At 42.7% G+C, this 18,308-nt stretch overlaps 1 protein-coding gene across 1 annotated transcript in view; it reads right to left on the reverse strand.

Moving 5' to 3' along the window:
- LOC308609412 (elongator complex protein 1-like) overlaps positions 1–15,322 on the reverse strand; it is a gene marked incomplete at its 5' end in the record, with an annotated part of 37,679 nt that extends 22,357 nt beyond the window's left edge. The window contains 9 exons of the mRNA XM_081223087.1: positions 71–161; positions 470–566; positions 2,683–2,768; positions 5,838–5,918; positions 6,804–6,885; positions 8,558–8,710; positions 10,403–10,565; positions 14,781–15,102; positions 15,250–15,322. Coding sequence (XP_081079213.1) covers positions 71–161; positions 470–566; positions 2,683–2,768; positions 5,838–5,918; positions 6,804–6,885; positions 8,558–8,710; positions 10,403–10,565; positions 14,781–15,102; positions 15,250–15,322 — 1,148 coding nt within the window. The remainder of the gene's footprint in view (positions 1–70; positions 162–469; positions 567–2,682; positions 2,769–5,837; positions 5,919–6,803; positions 6,886–8,557; positions 8,711–10,402; positions 10,566–14,780; positions 15,103–15,249) is intronic.
- Positions 15,323–18,308: the final 2,986 nt, after the last annotated feature.

Genomic DNA, 18,308 nt, shown 5'->3' on the forward strand with positions numbered 1-18,308 from the left:
TACCACCACTCCCACCCTAGTACCAAGAAATTCTCTGGGAAGAAGTTACAAGGTTTCTTCTCCCACTCACTTCCAAGCCAGAGCAGGTCCCAGTCCTGCCACAGGCTCACTGGCTGACTGTGAAGCAAACTCCCAGCTCCACACTCTGACCTTTCGAGCCCCTGTGTAGTAGATAGAGGGAGAAAAACAACAACAGCAAAACTTAAAGCATTGTGATAAATGTTGTCAAGTCCGAACTTCCAAACACCTTCCTTATTAATAAAAACTGTCGTGGTTTCACAAAGCCAATTAGATGAATCTTGTTAAAAATTCGTATCCAACAGGTAGGAGGCTGGGCCAAATAGCCTCAAAGAACTCTTCTGATTCTTAGCTCTATATTCATTTAACACCTAAAGCAGCACATCGTTACCTCATGGGTGTAATGAAAGAAAACCCTCAAAGCAAAAGGAAGAAAAATTTATTTCCATACCTGTCTCTGGGCAAACAACACTCATAGCAAAAAACTGTCCATCGCCACGCCAGGTAACTTGTGGTCTATGGTCATCCCAGGGAAAAGCAGACTTGTGCTAAAGAGAGGAAAAACCACAAATGTTACTGGGGGCCTTAAATGGCCCAGAACCAAACAAGCCCCAGGCTACTAAAGTTAAACCTTTTATTTAAGGTTTAAGCTATCTAGAAATCGAGTTTCACAGAATCCTCAGGAACCCTTCCAGAAGGGCCCTTAGACCCAGAAATCGAGAGAAAAGAACTTAACAAAGCAAAACAAAATCTTTCTCTGGGCATTAAAAAGTGGCCTCCAAGCACAGCAACAGGGAAAAAGAGCTACAGATCTAGATATTAAAAATAACGAGCTGAGGAATCTATCAGGTAACTATACAAGGAAATTTATGTTTGTCTAAATTTAAGCCGGTAGAGTTTCATTCACTGGGTAAACTTCGCAACTCTGCACAGAAGAGATAAGAAGATGAGAGGAAGGTGGGCAGGGAAGAGCCAGAGGAGATAAAGCCAGCAGCAGTGATGAAAACATGGACAAGCTCCGCATTCTGCAGCACAGAAAGAAGAAAGGTTTCCAGTGCCACTTGCACCTCCGTCCCGAAAGCCTTGAAGACAGAAGCCAATTCTGTGGGGCTGGGGACAAATGACCACCTGAGCATCCATCATCACATTCCAGTGATAGGCTAAGTCGGAATGGTGCTAGTGCCACAAGCTGCACAGTAGGGAATACACAGCAGCCTAACAAGATTTATTCTCAATGAAATCGCCCTGTGGTATACACAAACTTCCTCTAGTGAAGGGTTAGGAGACAATATGAGTTACACGGAATGTAGCCAGAAATAAAGTAAGGATGGAAAATGTAACGGCAGGCAGTATATGATTCCATCTATCCTAGAAGGTCAGCTCAGGGAAATTTCCACATATAATACAGACAAAACGCTTCCATTTGCTCCGGCCCACATCTGGGGATTATCCTCAATTCCTCTCTCTCTCTCTCTCTTACCCTACATCTATCTATTATCAATAAATCCTGTAGCTCTATCTTCAAAATGTATCCAGAAAGAAGGAAAACATAGTTTCATCCAGGAAGGGAAATCAGAAAAAAAAAAAAGACTAATATATACATATGTAGGAAAAGGATAAAAACATGCATGTGAATGATCAACAGTGAATGCAGGGCAGCAGCTCCTTCTCGGGAGGAAGGGGAAGGGTATCAGGAAGGGATACAGAATGTTTCATTTCTGTCTGTGATGACTTATTTTTTTAAATGAATATTGGTGATCATTATTCTCTATGTGAAAAAAAGAATAACAAAACAACTTGGCAATAGGAAAAAAGGATCTTTCTAGGATGACTCATTCCCTAAGGTCTCTAAACAGCTTCAGTTTTACTAGAGCAGAAGAGATCTGTCCATTAACACCCTCTACCTGTGGAACAGAGCAGGACCCTATGGTCCCCCACCCCACCCCATGTCCTCAGCCTGCCTTTTGTCTGCAGAAAACCTTTAGCCAAACAATAAGTTTAATCAGAGAAGTGAGAAAATGCAGAAACAAAGGAAAACAGTCCAACATGACTACATAATAATAGTTTAGTCATTAAGCACAGTCAAGGACCTTTTTAGTTCCTCCTCAAGGGCTATAGATAATATTCTGAGCCATATCCTTTGAACTGTCTTATAGATACTGAAACCCCCACTGGGTGGAAGAAGTTAACTACATGATGACCAGACTGTGGCCATGACATAAGCTGCCACAAATCCGAGAATTGGCCTCAAAGAAATGGGAACAAACCGACCCTGGAAGTAAAGACTAACTGTACTTAATAATCAAGATGATGCTGGTCAGACCACCACATGACCAATTTCAAGATGACTGTCAGAGCTGCCTGTACTGTTTCTGCATATAGCCCCCTCTCTCGGCCTATAAGAGCTCTTGCCCACTGGTTGTCAGGGAGGGGAGTCGGCCTTTGCACAAAAATCCGCCCCCAACCCTCCCACCCCCCGGTTGCTGGCATCCAGCGGAATAAAGCAAACTTTCCTTTCCACCAACCTTGCCTCTTTATTGGCTTTAGAGCGGCGAGCAGCCGGACCCCACTTTTGGTAACACCTGGACACCTAAGAGCTCCTGGTGTGTAGCAGAACTTCTATTTGTTCCAAAGAAGGTTCTTTATCCATCAGACCAACCTTACCATTTGCAGCTGAAAGGCAGCTTGCCTGCCTTCTGATCCATGGAACCGCGTCTCCTTCCTGCCCCAGCCAACAGTGATGAACTTGCCTAGAGAACAACTGAGTGAGAATATGCACGACAACCAATAAGCTAAATAAAATAAATGCAGTTTCATAGCTATTCTTCATGAAGTTGGGTCCTCTGAGACCTCTCAATATATTGACCAGCAGTCAATATTTTAAAAACTTATGTTCCATATTATATGCTGAAGTGATTTTGAAGACTTTGAAATGCTCTTATTTTGGAAAGAGCTCTACTGCCATCGTATATAAATTCCCTTGATGACAGTCAGCAATCCATCCCCAGTTTACAAGGAGAATGAAACATGAAGAATCTATGCAATACGTCCACAGATAACAAAACATAAAACTCAAGAAGACAAGAGCTGGGAATAAAATTCCGATTGTAAGTGTTCAATCCACTAAATGTATCCAACCTCCCTGCTAGCGTTGGAGGAGACCATGATTATGGAACTCAACCCCTCACAGAGACAGAGACTGAGACCCCCTAGTGACAGAGGCCAAAATTAGAACACAGGGCTTCTGCCTTCCAGGCTGGGCTTCTTTCTAAATTATAATGCTGATCTTACCTAAAATATAAAGTCAGAGTTGCTGAAATAATGCAGCCTTCTGTTGTTGAAGGTAGGACTTGGCATCCACCTATAAGAGGTACTACAGAGATGCCCCTGAAAGCATCAGCCAGATCCAGGACCCAATATTTCCCTCCTATAACTGATGCTGATTCTGACGAAGCAGGGCTGTTTATAATTCCTATAAATTATGGGTCAGCATGACCGTTTCCTGTCTGCTCTGCTTGGGCACATCCAAGTATTGTAGTACCCCAAAGCATACCTTGCTGCTGTATACAAACAGTAGTGCCTATCCTGGTGCAGACCCCTGGGCTTCTATCCGAAAGTTTCCACAGAGAGATAAAGGGTCAAGGAGCAAAGCAAGACAACTTTTCCAGTGGGATCAGATAATAGGTGGTGGAGTTACAGCAGCAATCAGTAAACTACAGCCTGCATCTGCTTTTACAAATAAACTTGTATTGGAACACAGCCATACCCATTTCTTTATGTACTGTCTTTTGAGTGTTTTCATACTACATCAGCAGAGTTGAGTAGCTGCAACACAGACCATATGGCCTGAAAGCGGAAAACAGTTACTGTCCAGTTCTTTACAGAACAAGTTTGTCGACACCCCGGTTAGAAGAAAAATATCTATTCACCACTCCACAGAGTGACTTTTTGTACTGACAAATACATTTCTGAGACCTAAGACCCTGACTTGGACTCCCTCTCCTTTGATTTACTCTATTAGACTTCTTATGGAAAAGTCGGTGGGATGAGCCAGGCCCAGAGCACCTTCCCATGCAAAGATGTGTTGGTTACTACCTCTATGACTATCCTCAAAGCTGGATGCCCCAGAGTCCCACCCTGGGCCCTAGATCCAGCACCATACCTGCTCCTTGAGCAAGCACATCTAATCCCAAGATTGTAAAGATTCCCCACATGCCAGTGACTCCCAGTCCACAGCTCTGGCCTCTCCTGAGCTTCAGCCCCTTCTACTCACCTGCTTTACTTGGTGATCCCATAGCGCCCTTAAACAAATCCAAAAAGGAACTCATCACCCACCCTTTACAGACCAGCACTTCCCCCACCTTCCCTCTCAGATACTGACATCTTTATTTCCACCACCTGAGCTTCTGGCTAGAGTCCTACTAAACTTTCTTCTTCACCTTACATACCCAAAGCCTATTTATTTCACTTTCTAAACTGGTATTTCTCAAACTAGCTAGGGCAGGAGGGGGACCATGCACATATATTCAAAAAAAGTTTCCCGTAATTCCAAAAAATGTACTCCTATCCTCATTGAGAATCAAAATTTTCCTGCATTTTTCCCTTTTCTAGTCCCACACCCACCTTCTTTATCTCTCACCTGGATTCCTGCAGCAACCTCCTACCAGGTAACCCTGTCTCGTCTCTTCCCTCTCCACCAATCAATCAATCTTGCATCATCAGAACGTTTAATGACTGATCTCCTATAACTTAATGTCCAAATTCCCTATCAAACTTAATCAAAATCCCTCCCCTTTATTTCATTCCACATCCATGTCCTGTCACTAGGCAATGCTGAAGTACTCATAGTTGCCTGAATAAGCCATGCTGTGTCAAAGGCTTCTATGAAACATCCCTGCCTTGGAATGAACTAATTCACTTGCTTGGACCACTCCCCCACCCTCAACCCTCATTTACCCAACACCAAATCAGCCAAAACTCAGCTCAAGTCGGCCTCCTCTGGGAAGTCTTCCGTCCCCATTACTCCCTTTCTCTCCTTATGCTACCCTAATACCTGCACATCCTGTTATTATTGACTCCTTAAGGGAAAAGATGAATTAGCCACAGCACCAAACACACTGCTGGGTTCATACTGCCTACTCAAACATTATTTCTGAACAAACAAATTATTTTTGAATGAATAAATGAGTAGCGCCTTTCTAAATGATTTCTTACTTAGTAGAACGAGAAGTCATGAGGTTAGACCTCAGCAAAAGTTAAAATACCATCTCGCCCATCCTTGAGAACCTCAATCAGGCCAGCCACCTGGTGCCCTCAAGTTGGCCAGAGCTTCTTATACTCAATAAGCATCTCCCCTTCAATAGTTCCACAGCCTAATGCCCATATCACCTCAGCTAGATCTTAGCAAGAAAACAATATGATGCTTCCCATGAAAATTCAGGTCTAATCAGTAGGAACAAAAATCAGCTCTCTATCCTGCCTCTCTTATCTTCTCCCCAAAATTGTACCTCAGAAATGCTCTCCTTATTCTAGCTAGTACAGTCCTTTTCATTAAACACCCCGGCTAAGCCTGTCCTGGGGTTTGGGCAACAACTACCCAGGTGATTCTAAGCACAGATCCCTATTCCCCAAGTTATTGACCAAGCCAACTCTGAGACTTGGAGAGGTGCCAGAGGTATGCCTTTTAAAATCTGGAATGAACTAAAGGAATTGGGCTATCAGACAGTGAATTAAGTAGGGGTTTAAGTTCCTTGGGCTTATGACGTGCCTACTAGTGTGCAAGACAAGTCACAAAATGTTTCAAACAAAGCTATACTTACTTTCACCAAAATCATCCTGGTGGATTTGCTGTTCCATGATTGGTTCAAACTCCTTTGTCATCATAATTAGGGTCTGTTGACCTTGGGGGAGCAAAAACAAGAATGATTTTGTTCTCATTTAGCAAATCTGCCATTCCGTAAGTATCTATAGCACTGGAAGCTACTGAGCTGGAGTGGAGGAGCTTATAGTCAAAACAGGGAAGACAGAACTTATTCAAAATGTTCTGACTCTCATTTTTATAAAGAACTTTTGACTGGGTACGTCACCTAGTGCTTATTCTCAGCTATTTATGTATGTCAAGCTAACATTAAAGTCCACATAGCCCTCCTCCACTAACTTCAACGATTTAGTCAGCAAGATATCTCTTCAAATGTATACCTCATCAGGCTGCTAGTTTGCAGAAACTCATCTGGAATGAAAAGACTTAAGGGAAAAAAATAGGACTGGGAGAGCAGTTCTTAGAATCAGTTTATTTTATGTAGCAACTCTTCCTCTTAGAGTAGGTTAAATATTGCTGACATTTTAAACCATAACTATGGACCTTAGCAGCAACTTTTTTTTTTTTTTTTTTTTTGCGTACGTGGGCCTCTCACTGTTGTGGCCTCTCCCGCTGCGGAGCACAGGCCCCGGACGCGCAGGCTCAGCGGCCATGGCTCACGGGCCCAGCCGCTCTGCAGCATGTGGGATCCTCCCGGACCGGGGCACGAACCCGTGTCCCCTGCATCGGCAGGCGGACTCTCAACCACTGCACCACCAGGGAAGCCGAGCAGCAACTTTCTAAAACAATATATTAAGAAGTAACACTTAACTCAAAAACACCACATTCCCTACAGATTATCATGCTGGTATCCTTGTTCCAAGAAATGTTTTTTTTTGAAACTTAAGCACCCTAAAACTTAAGCCTGTGAGATATTAGGAGTCATGTTTTATAAAAGTCAAGAATTAGGGACCAGTGACATGCTTACCTGTGGCAAGAAGCACCAGTTCTTGGTCAGGACTCCAACTCATGACAGAGATACCACTGGCTACACTCCCGACACATTCCAGCTGAGAGAGACATTTCAAAATGTTAAGGGAGATATGAAAATATAAGCGTCTCAGTAAATATTTACTATGACCTTAATCAAAACAATTAACAAAACACACAAAGGTGAAATTATTCAGTAAACATTTATTCAGTAACACGTATTAGAAGACCAGGCATGATACAGACCATAGGGACCGGAGGTGACTACGGCCACTCCATTCCTCCCGTTAAGGAGATAAAAGAGAGATAAAAGATGCCTCTACAGCAGGGTTAGGGATGTAACCGTGGTCTCTGGGAATTAAGTGTGGGCTCAGAGCAGAGACTGACAAATGGCCCCAGAGAGTTCAGGAAAGCTTCTCTGAGGAGGTGCTTTGAAGGGTAGGAATAGGGCTAGGAGGCAGACACTGGGGGGAAAATGTGCAGTTAAAAAGAGCAGTTAAAAATCAGCTGCAACTAGAGCATAAGGTATATATACACACAGGAATGATGGGGGTGGGAGGTGAGGCTAAAAAGGAATTTGGGGAACAGATAGTGAAAGGTCTTATAAGGCACAGTAAGGAACATGGATTCTGTCTTGCAGACACTGTGATGCCACAAATATGGAGGATCAGCACCATCTGGTGGAGACCAATGGATTGGAGGAGCTCAGTAATTAGGAAAAACTTCTACAAAATGTTTTGAAAGTAAAAGCATACCTTTTAAATGTGAGAAATACTAATTAAGTTATGGCTTTGATATTTCTCACCATGAACTGAGAACGAGATTTATTGTTTGATTAAATGGAACCGTTAAAAGCAAAGGTGCCAGAGTTAGACTGCCAGGGTTTAAATCCCACCTGATAACTGTTTGACCTTGGCCTAGTCATTTAAGCCCTCTGTGCCTCAATTTCCTCTTCTGAAGAATGGAAAAACAACAATCTACCTCATAAGGTTGTAGTGAAGATTAAATACAATTTTGCATGAAAAACACTTGAAAAAGTGCCTGGTGCATTGTAAACATTTAATAAATGTCAGCTGCTATTATTATCCTATGATTAGTAATATGACTTGTGATACATCCATGTTAAAGAGATCACAACTAAGGGAGTAATCAACAAAGTTTAAAAAGCTGTCAAGAAGGTGAGAATAGAAATCCAGAAACTCAGCCTTATGCTAAGTAGAGAAGGAGGCAAATGGTTGAAGTCTATCTTCTCTGGTAGTCATAAGATGTGCACATAATGATAGCATTATCACCTTAGCACCTGTAGTTCAGGGACTCTTAAAGTTAGCCATCAAGGAGAGGCTTACTCAGCATTCATAAAAGAAAACATAAGCCATATAAACACTTCAAAGACTTCATAAATCGAGAAATAAAGGTTACAACTCAGGATCAGATTCTAGTAAGAGGTGAGCTATACCATACAAGAATGGCCAGGTTTGAGTTTTTGTTAAGTTCTTATTTGGAATGTTCTGATTGTTCTAATTAATAAATGCAGTAGACAAAACTGACTTTTAGAAGAATCCTGAAATATAGCTAAAGCCATGCCAACAATTTTCTGTAAAGAATTATATAATGCAAAGACTTAAATTTGCAAAATGCTTAAATATTATGGCTCCTGACATTTTAAACTTCTACGAAAAACTAGTGACATGAAACAAAAAAAGGCATTTGAGGATGCCTAAGATTTCCTCCTCGCTGGTCTCTTCCACTTACCTGGTGTGTGTTGAGATTGCAAAGTAGGACGCCTCCAGAGGCTGTGGCCACACACACAGACTCGTGATCCAGCAACTCCTGAATACCAACAACGCAGCCACTTCCACCCTCTGGGAGAAAGCCTTCTGCCACCAAAGGAGTGTCATTTTTCACCTTTCACCAAAACAAACAAATAAGCAAATTAAGTCAATCTACTTTCAAGAACAATTCATAAGACTTCCAGAAATACTTTTTAATGTTTCTTTTATAATATAAAAGCTTTCTAAAATGTTTTTTCCTAGATTAAAACCCAAACCTTCGTTTGAGAAATATCACAACACTACCATCTTTAACACAAAACACAGTTAATATGACCTTTGTGCCACGCAAACATAAAAGCCTGGTATCTTTGAAAATATCCAATAAAACATGAAGCTACTAACTATGATTTCCTAAAATGGACACAGTATGGGGAAAGGGGACTAAGAATGTAATCACCTAAAATACATTAGTAGCAAAATATAGTTAAGGGAAGATATCAGAATCAACCTAAAGAGCTTTTAAATATACATACGCTCACGCTCCAGAAGTGAAGATTCTGATTTAGTTGGTATGAGATGGTGACTGAAACAGTTTAAAAAGCCCTACAGGAAATTTTCATCTGCATTCCCACTTGAGAACTGTTAATAGATAGTATTTACATGGTAGAAAGGGTAAAAAGTAGGGCAACCCCACAAAATACAATGTCAGAGTTTTGCCAACTTAGATTAAAACAGAAGCAGACTAAAAGATAGGGTACTAGTTAAGTTATGCCTAATATGACATCAGTATAAAGTGAAGGGAAACATCATTAATCATTAGAGAAATGCAAATCAAAACTCCAATGAGATATCATCTCACACCAGTCAGAATGGCCATCATCAAGAAATCTAGAAACAATAAATGCTGGAGAGGGTGTGGAGAAAAGGGAACACTCTTGCACTGCTGGTGGGAATGTGAATTGGTACAGCCACTATGGAGAACAGTATGGAGGTTCCTTAAAAAACTACAAATAGAACTACCATATGACCCAGCAATCCCACTACTAGGCATATACCCTGAGAAAACCATAATTCCAAAAGAGACATGTACCAAAATGTTCATTGCAGCTCTATTCACAATAGCCCGGAGCTGGAAACAACCCAAGTGTCCATCATCGGATGAATGGATAAAGAAGATGTGGCACATATATACAATGGAATATTACTCAGCCATAAAAAGAAATGAAACTGAGCTCTTTGTAATGAGGTGGATAGACCTACAGTCTGTCATACAGAGTGAAGTAAGTCAGAAAGAGAAAGACAAATACCGTATGCTAACACATATATATGGAATTAAAAAAAAAAGTCATGAAGAACCTAGGGGTAAAACGGGAATAAAGACACAGACCTACTTGAGAATGGACTTGAGAATATGGGGAGGGGGAAGGCTAAGCTGTGACAAAGCGAGGGAGAGGCATGGACATATATACACTACCAAACGTAAGGTAGATAGATAGTGGGAAGCAGCCGCAGAGCACAGGGAGATCAGCTCGGTGCTTTGTGACCGCCTGGAGGGGTGGGATGGGGAGGGTGGGAGGGAGGGAGATGCATGAGGGAAGGGATGTGGGAAAAGATGTATATGTGTGACTGATTCACTTTGTTATAAAGCAGAAACTAATAAAAAAATATATAAATAAATAAATAAATAAATAAAGTGATGGGAGTATTCATTTGGCGGGGCATAAATTCAGAAAGATTTAAAGGACATACTATTTGGGGAAGCAAGTTTGGAAAAAGACAAGTCAAGAGTCATGCCAAGTGCTAGCATCCTCCATCAGTAACTTACCTCTCTTGTGACGGGGTCTACTTCTATCAGTCCATGTTCTGAGCCAAGGAGCACTGTGTCTTGTTCAGTTCGGAGAGAGAAGCACTGAGGTTCCCCTGGAGCCTGAATATCCCTGAACTCCAAGCTCCGAAATAACTTTAGATTTCTCATGATGAAGCGACTCCTGAAAGAAACGTACAAATATCTCTTTTTTTAGACATCTTTATTGGAGTATAATTGCTTTACAATGGTGTGTTAGTGTCTGCTTTATAACCAAGTGAATCAGTTATACATAAACGTAAGTTCCCATATCTCTTCCCTCTTGCATCTCCCTCCCTCCCACCCTCACTATTTGTATATATGTGGCACATATATACAAATATCTCTTGATGAAGCTTTAATTTCTCTGAGAAATAGAAACAGCTTAGTAGCGATAAATGACACTCCAATATAAGCAAAATGATTCAGGGAGCAGACAAGTTAGAATAACCAAGAAAAAAAAGGAAAAAAAAATGATCTAATCTGAACCCACACAGAGATGAGTGGTAGCACCATAATCAATTGTGTAAATCTATGGTCTACAAATTGAGGCTCTGAAATCTATTTTACGGTCTCACTCTTTGAAAGAGGCAAGATTCTCAACTTCACAGTTTTTTCTTCAAAAAAGATTTAACATCAGTTATTCTGCAGGAAAGTTGAGAAGAACACAATGAATGAGAAAACACTTTATTTTTGCACATGAGGATGTTCTCATAACTTGACAGATTTACAAAATAATATAAAAATCCACATATATATCCTGGCAGTTGAAGAAAATAAAATTACTTTAATACCACCAACTACATTTATTTATAAACTGGCTCTATATCTTCATTAAAAAATTAAAATTGAAATCAAACATAGAAATAAAGAAAAGCATTTATGGGACTTCCCTGGTGGCGCAGTGGTTAAGACTCTGCACTCCCAATGCAGGGAGCCCGGGTTCGATCCCTGGTCAGGGAACTAGATCCCACATGCATGCCGCAACTAAGGAGCCCGCCTGCTGCAACTAAGGAGCCCGAGTGCCACAACTAAGACCCAGCACAACCAAATAAGTAAATAAATAAATATTTTAAAAAAAGAGAGAGAAAAGAAAAGCATTTATTGCTCTCAGGGAGAAAAGAAGACACTATGAAATTACAACAGTATACTTCAAAATGATGACCAACAAGTCGAGGAGCTTGATAACCAGATATAACTACTTCGCATTACTCCACTTTCCTGGCCTGATTTTCACCAGGGCAATAGAAAAGCTGAGAAAAGAACGATCAATAGGAAATCTACTTTGGTCTGGCAAAATCAGACTTGTTTTAACGTATAACATTATCTAAGAGGAAAAAAAAAAGTTAACGTGCTGTATATTTATATCCAGACCCCTTTAAGGTTTATACTGTAATTGGAAGTCCCTAACTTATGTTAGGGGTGACAATTACACAGTCCACACTGGCCTTCTTGTCACCTTAATCCAAGGTGAATTCTCTCATCTTGCATTTCATACTTATGACAATGAAAGAATAAACATGAGTTAATCCTTATACTACATAGCAGATAAAATATTAAGTGTAGTATGAGTGAGACAACATAAAATGTGGGTTAAGAGGAAGGCAAGCCCACACATGGTGGAAGCGAGGAAGAGAATCAAGGCAAACAATGGTTTTGTAAGCTTTCATGACATTTATATTCAAGAACTTCTAGAAATTATTTGAACCTGTATTACACCATGAAGACTTTTTATTTAGATCTAATTCTATATAGAAAGCTTGCGTTTTTGAAAGCATACAAAAATTACATTATCTTTCATCTTGAGATAACATAAGGATGACCACTGACGTAGATCTGGAAGGATGGGTAGATTTGAGATGAGAGGATGTCTGACTAGAGGGGAGTAAACACGGGACAGAGTAGCAAGAGATGAAAACAGGCAACAGAAGACCAGGTGTATTTCATCCTGGTTTAACTAATAATAATTATGCTGTTATTGTTATGATCAGAGCATCAAAATGTCTCCCTGTGAACTTGGATTCTATTCACCAACAATCTGTGGAGCTCTGGGGTCCGTGAACCCCAGCATAAGAATTTGGAAGGCAAAGGCAGAAGGAGCTGAGGAGGACTCCCTTTTTCCGGTTACCTTGCTGTTTCAGTCGATATCGCCCCAGCAGTGGGCCTTCATCCTTCCAGGGGCCCTTGGTCCCAGCCTCTAGCACTCCCATGACCAGCATGATAACAAGCACCCCAGAGGTACCAGCACTAACCAGGCAGGTGCCCCCCTCCAGGTGCCTGAAATCTAGTAACAGGGAGCTCCTCCTCTGAATTCCAGAGTTATCAACACCAGCTTTATAATGCCTCTCCTCCAAGGTTAGGTCATGATAACCCCAATGGCTTCCCTTGTTTTGATCCTCAGACCTAGCTAAGTGTTGTAACTTCTTCCATCAGTTTACTTTTTTAGTTACTTCACTGCTCCCTTTTGCTTTTTGTTCCTCCAGCAGCTATTTAACCAATTCTTCGTTTTAAAGTCTGTTGAAATATTGTGTGGTTTCTACTTTCCTGACTGGACCCTGACTGACAAACATATCAAACAACCTGAGTTCTCAAATCACTGAGCTTTCAAAATCACCGGCCAAGTGTAATAGGGAAGAACCTTTTGTATTCTATTGCAAGTTAATCACTAAAGGGATGCAGCCTATAAGCTTAAATTATACATAATCACCCAACTCTCAGAACCCTGACTCCCAGGTAATGAGCATTAAGCTAAAATACTTTTGTTTAGCTCACAAGAAACATCCTGACCAGGCCCACCTGTGAATGACTGCAGGGAGAAAGAAATTAACACCAGAGGGGTATCTCTGGAGGCTGATGGGAACCAGGAAATGTTTGACTTTACTCCCTCCCCTTTTAGTATAAAAGAAGCCTGAATTCTAACTCAGGCAAGATGGTTCTTTGGGGGCACGAGCCCACCATCTTGGTTTGCTGGCTTTCCGAATAAAGTCGTTATTCCTTGCCCCAGCAACTCGTGTCTCGATTCTTGGCCTGTCGTGTGGTGAGCAGTACAAGCTTAGGCTTGGTGGCACAAGGGCAGCTCATCATTCATCGCCCTCCTCCCCAACCCTTCCAGCCTCAGAATGAACTTCTCTAAAATTTCACACCTATCATCCTTATTCCCTTACCTTCTCAGAAGTGTCCTACTCTTTTTCAAGACCAGCAAAGGAGAACCCTAAAAACTCCCCCAGGACCTTGGCTTATCAGTACCCTTTCTTTTACATCCGCAATCTCCAAACTCCCCTGCCCTCAAATGACTCATCCTTTCTCAGCCCTTAAATGCGCTAAAGATCTCTCCACTCCATAGATCAATTCTGGATCCTCTCTGAAATTTCTGACAACTCCTCTATTTTCTTCCCTTGCTCCTTCATCCAACCACCTCTTGGCTAATTATCATGTCCATGACCACAAGTACCAAACAGGTCACTAATATGCTTAGTAGATCTAAACTTCTAGCCCTGACCCTCCCTAAACTGAACACTAAGCTCACATTCTCAACCTCCTGCTGCTACCACAAGGATTTCTCAAAAGCACATCAAATGCAACCTGTTAAATGAAGTACCTGCTATTCTCCACCAAACTAGTTTCCCCTCTGGGGACATGGCACTCCTACTTTCTCTGTCCTCCAAGTTGAAACTGTGTGTCTGCTTCCCTTTTGCCCACACTTTCACGGTAAACTATTCACTGGTTATTGCCCTGCCTGTCAGTGTACGGTTTGAATCCTTTACATAGTACGTAAACCTACGATCCGGTTTGTGGCCTACATCAAATACCGACTGAGCACTTGCTAAGTGCTAGTCTGGACAAGAGATGACTGACAGTCACTGCCTCCTCAGAGGTCACAGCTTAACGGGGGAGAGGGCCACATAAGATACCACGTTACATGGAAATGCACAGGGACAACATCTCCAAGGAAAAGTTGCAGATGCGAGAAGGGACTCGCAGCACAGTACCTGAACTTCTCTCTACTACCGTCACCTTCTATCATGCATTGTTGTGCTTTAATTGGCGCATTACTTGGTTCGGCGGTATTGTCCGCAACTGCAAGGAATCCGGAGACTGGGTAAGTGTGCAGCTGGGGGAGCAGCATGTCATTCCTCCTCCTGCCGCGCCGCGCAGAGCCCACTGATGGCCGCGAGTGCAGCAGGCGGCAAGTCTGCAGAAAGAGGACTCAAGGAGGGCAGAGGTGGTCAAGCCGCACTTCACTCCCAGACCAGCAGCAGGCAGCGGTTGGGCGCTAGAGGGTCCCCTTCATCAGGACACCCTCTGGCGGACAGGGCCCGTTTCCATGCCCCCACCCCAGCTAGGTCGCTCGAACGCTCACCTACGCCGCGCTCTGAGGACCCCCAAACAGCGGCGCGTCCGCCCAGGGCTGCGCACGGGCCTCTCCCTGTCCGCTGCTTCTGAGCTCTCGTGACGCGCACTGGGTCTCCGAGCCGCCGGGCCGCTCGACCCCCTCCGGTAGTGGCTGAAGCCGGGCGGAGGGGCGACCGGCGAAACACGTACTCGCAAGCCAAGATACCCTGACACGCGCCGAGCGGCGCGGGAGTGACGCCGCGAGGCGGAGGGGCCGTAGCCTGCCTTCTTCGTCGCCCCGCAAAGATTTGTGAGGAGCGGCGCTGGCCGCTGCCCCCTATCCCTACATCCTGCTGACTAGCCTATCGTGTTTGAACCCCGCTTTGACGTCAGACCACAAAGCTCAGTAAGGGGCACCGGTGGGTGGAGCCTGCGGAGCCTGGGGAGCAGTGCGCGTGCGCACAGCGCGTGTCCCGGGCTACACGCCGGAAAGACACCTTCCTCCGTGGCAAGCGGGAGGAAGAGTACAGGTTCCCAGGGGGCGGGGTTTGCAGCACCTGAGGTCGCCATGGCTACCGAGCCCGAGACCCCTGAGGCCGCCTTGGCTGCGGAGCCCGCGGTGCCGTCGCTTGTGGATCGTTACTTCACTCGCTGGTACAAAGCGGGTAAGTGGAGAATAATGTCAGTCTCCTCTGGGCCCAATTTGCCTGACAGTATAGGGACTATGATGACAGATCATAAGGCACACGCGCCCTCCCCAGCGCTTCCTCCCCACGTCAGAAGGAACTGGATCTCTCTGTTCCCCTGTAGGCCAAGGGAATGGCATTTGCAAAGACGTGGAAAACAGAAGGGTGCATGCCGGGTAGGGCGAGCGCAGTGCGAGTTCACGAGGGTGGGTTGCTTGCGGGAAGATGGTAGACTAAGGTGAGATCCCCGAGGGAGGCAGGAGCTGGGTTGCAATCTCCATGAGTGCCTAAAGGGATTTGAGGGTCTCAGTCCTCCAAGAAGAGGCGATACATAAACTGATTTAAATGGTAGCGGTCTAAACTAAGGTAGAGGCATAGGGGTGGAGAGAAGAGGGTGGGTTAGAGTAGAGGCATTTAGAAAGCAGAATCTAACAGTTTTACTTAAAGGAAGTCGCTGGTATTACACATTTGCCACTTAGAAGTAGGTATCCTGTTGTACAGCTCTGTGCACGCAGCAAATATCAGTGATGAGAGCATCGTTGGGGACCCTCCTCTAACCCAACTTCCTCCCATTCATTTAGGGACAATAGGTGTACTCACCTTTTACAATATTGAAATATTTCGCAATAGCATACGTTTTATTAGCCAGACTTAGTGTAACCAACCGTCCGGTTTACCCTGGATTGAGGTGTTTTCTGGAATCCATTACTTTCAGTGCTAAGATCAGGACAGTCCTGGGCGAACCAGGATGAGTTCGTCTCTCTAAAATCGACCAACAAAACATGCTACTAAATTAAATAAAGAATACATTACTAATCACTTTTTTTTTCTAATAGAAATAATGATTGTACTCATTTTAAAGTGAGGATAAAAAAAGGTGGAGCAAAGAGTTAATCATCATTTTAACATTGAATGAAAGATTCCATCTGGACCAGATATCTTTAAATACTTTATGGTAAGCCTTTACGTATATCTTTTTGAGTAATGAAGGGATACCAGTGATGTATGTGTCCAGCCTTCATAATTAACTACCTCTATGAACCAAAGAAAGTACTAGACAGACAGTGGTACTAAATATTGACTCAACAGCCATCAGACTCATTCATTTCTTCTGGATGTCAAAGGAAAACCCTGTGAGGACCACTGTATACTACAACACTCTAACCGGTAAGCAAATTGGGAATTTTAAATTATCAAAAAAAATTTTTTTCTGGCATTGTAGCCTGGTACGGTCTTGTATTGAATAAATATTCATTAAGTGATTATCTTCCACTGTACTGAGATGGTATTATTTATAGTAAGAGTTTGGTTGACAAGAATGAGTCTTTCAGCTTTCGACAAAATTCAACACCCAATTATGATAAAAACCCTGCAGAAAGTAGGCATAGAGGGAACTTTCCTCAACATAATAAAGGCCATATATGACAAACCCACAGCCAACATTGACCTCAATGGTGAAAAACTGAAAGCATTTCCACTAAGGTCAGGAACAAGACAAGGTTGCCCACTCTCACCACTCTTATTCAACATAGTTTTGGAAGTTTCAGCCACAGCAATCAGAGAAGAAAAGGAAATAAAAGGAATCCAAATCGGAAAAGAAGAAGTAAAGCTGTCACTGTTTGCAGATGACATGATGCTATACCTAGAGAATCCTAAAGATGCTACCAGAAAACTACTAGAGCTAATCAATGAATTTGGTAAAGTAGCAGGATACAAAATTAATGCACAGAAATCTCTGGCATTCCTATACACTAATGATGAAAAATCTGAAAGTGAAATCAAGGAAACACTCCCATTTACCATTGCAACAAAAAGAATAAAATATCCAGGAATAAACCTACCTAAGTAAACAAAAGACCTGTATGCAGAAAATTATAAGACACTGATGAAAGAAATTAAAGATGACACAAATAGATGGAGAGATATACCATGTTCCTGGATTGGAAGAATCAACATAGTGAAAATGACTCTACTATCCAAAGCAATCTACAGATTCACTTCAATCCCTATCAAACTACCACTGGCATTTTTCACAGAACGAGAACAAAAAATTTCACAATTTGTATGGAAACACAAAAGACCGCGAATAGCAAAAGCAATCTTTTTTTTTTTAATTTTATTTTTACATATACATCTGTTCCCACATCCCTTCCCTCATGCATCTCCCTCCCTCCCACCCTCCCCATCCCACCCCTCCAGGCGGTCACAGAGCACCGAGCTGATCTCCCTGTGCTCTGTGGCTGCTTCCCACTATCTATCTACCTTACGTTTGGTAGTGTATAGATGTCCATGCCTCTCTTTCGCTTTGTCACAGCTTACCCTTCCCCCTCCCCATATCCTCAAGTCCATTCTCAAGTAGGTCTGTGTCTTTATTCCCGTTTTGCCCCTAGGTCCTTCATGACTTTTTTGTTTTTTAAATTCCGTATATATGTGTTAGCATACGGTATTTGTCTTTCTCTTTCTGACTTACTTCACTCTGTATGACAGACTCTAGGTCTATCCACCTCATTACAAATAGCTCAGTTTCGTTTCTTTTTATGGCTGAGTAATATTCCATTGTATATATGTGCCACATCTTCTTTATCCATTCATCCGATGATGGACACTTGGGTTGTTTCCAGCTCCGGGCTATTGTGAATAGAGCTGCAATGAACATTTTGGTACATGTCTCTTTTGGAATTATGGTTTTCTCAGGGTATATGCCTAGTAGTGGGATTGCTGGGTCATATGGTAGTTCTATTTGTAGTTTTTTAAGGAACCTCCACACTGTTCTCCATAGTGGCTGTACCAATTCACATTCCCACCAGCAGTGCAAGAGTGTTCCCTTTTTTCCACACCCTCTCCAGCATTTATTGTTTCTAGATTTCTTG

The sequence above is a fragment of the Mesoplodon bidens genome (assembly GCF_964165515.1).
Source record: "Mesoplodon bidens genome assembly, chromosome: X".
NCBI lineage: Eukaryota > Metazoa > Chordata > Mammalia > Artiodactyla > Ziphiidae > Mesoplodon > Mesoplodon bidens.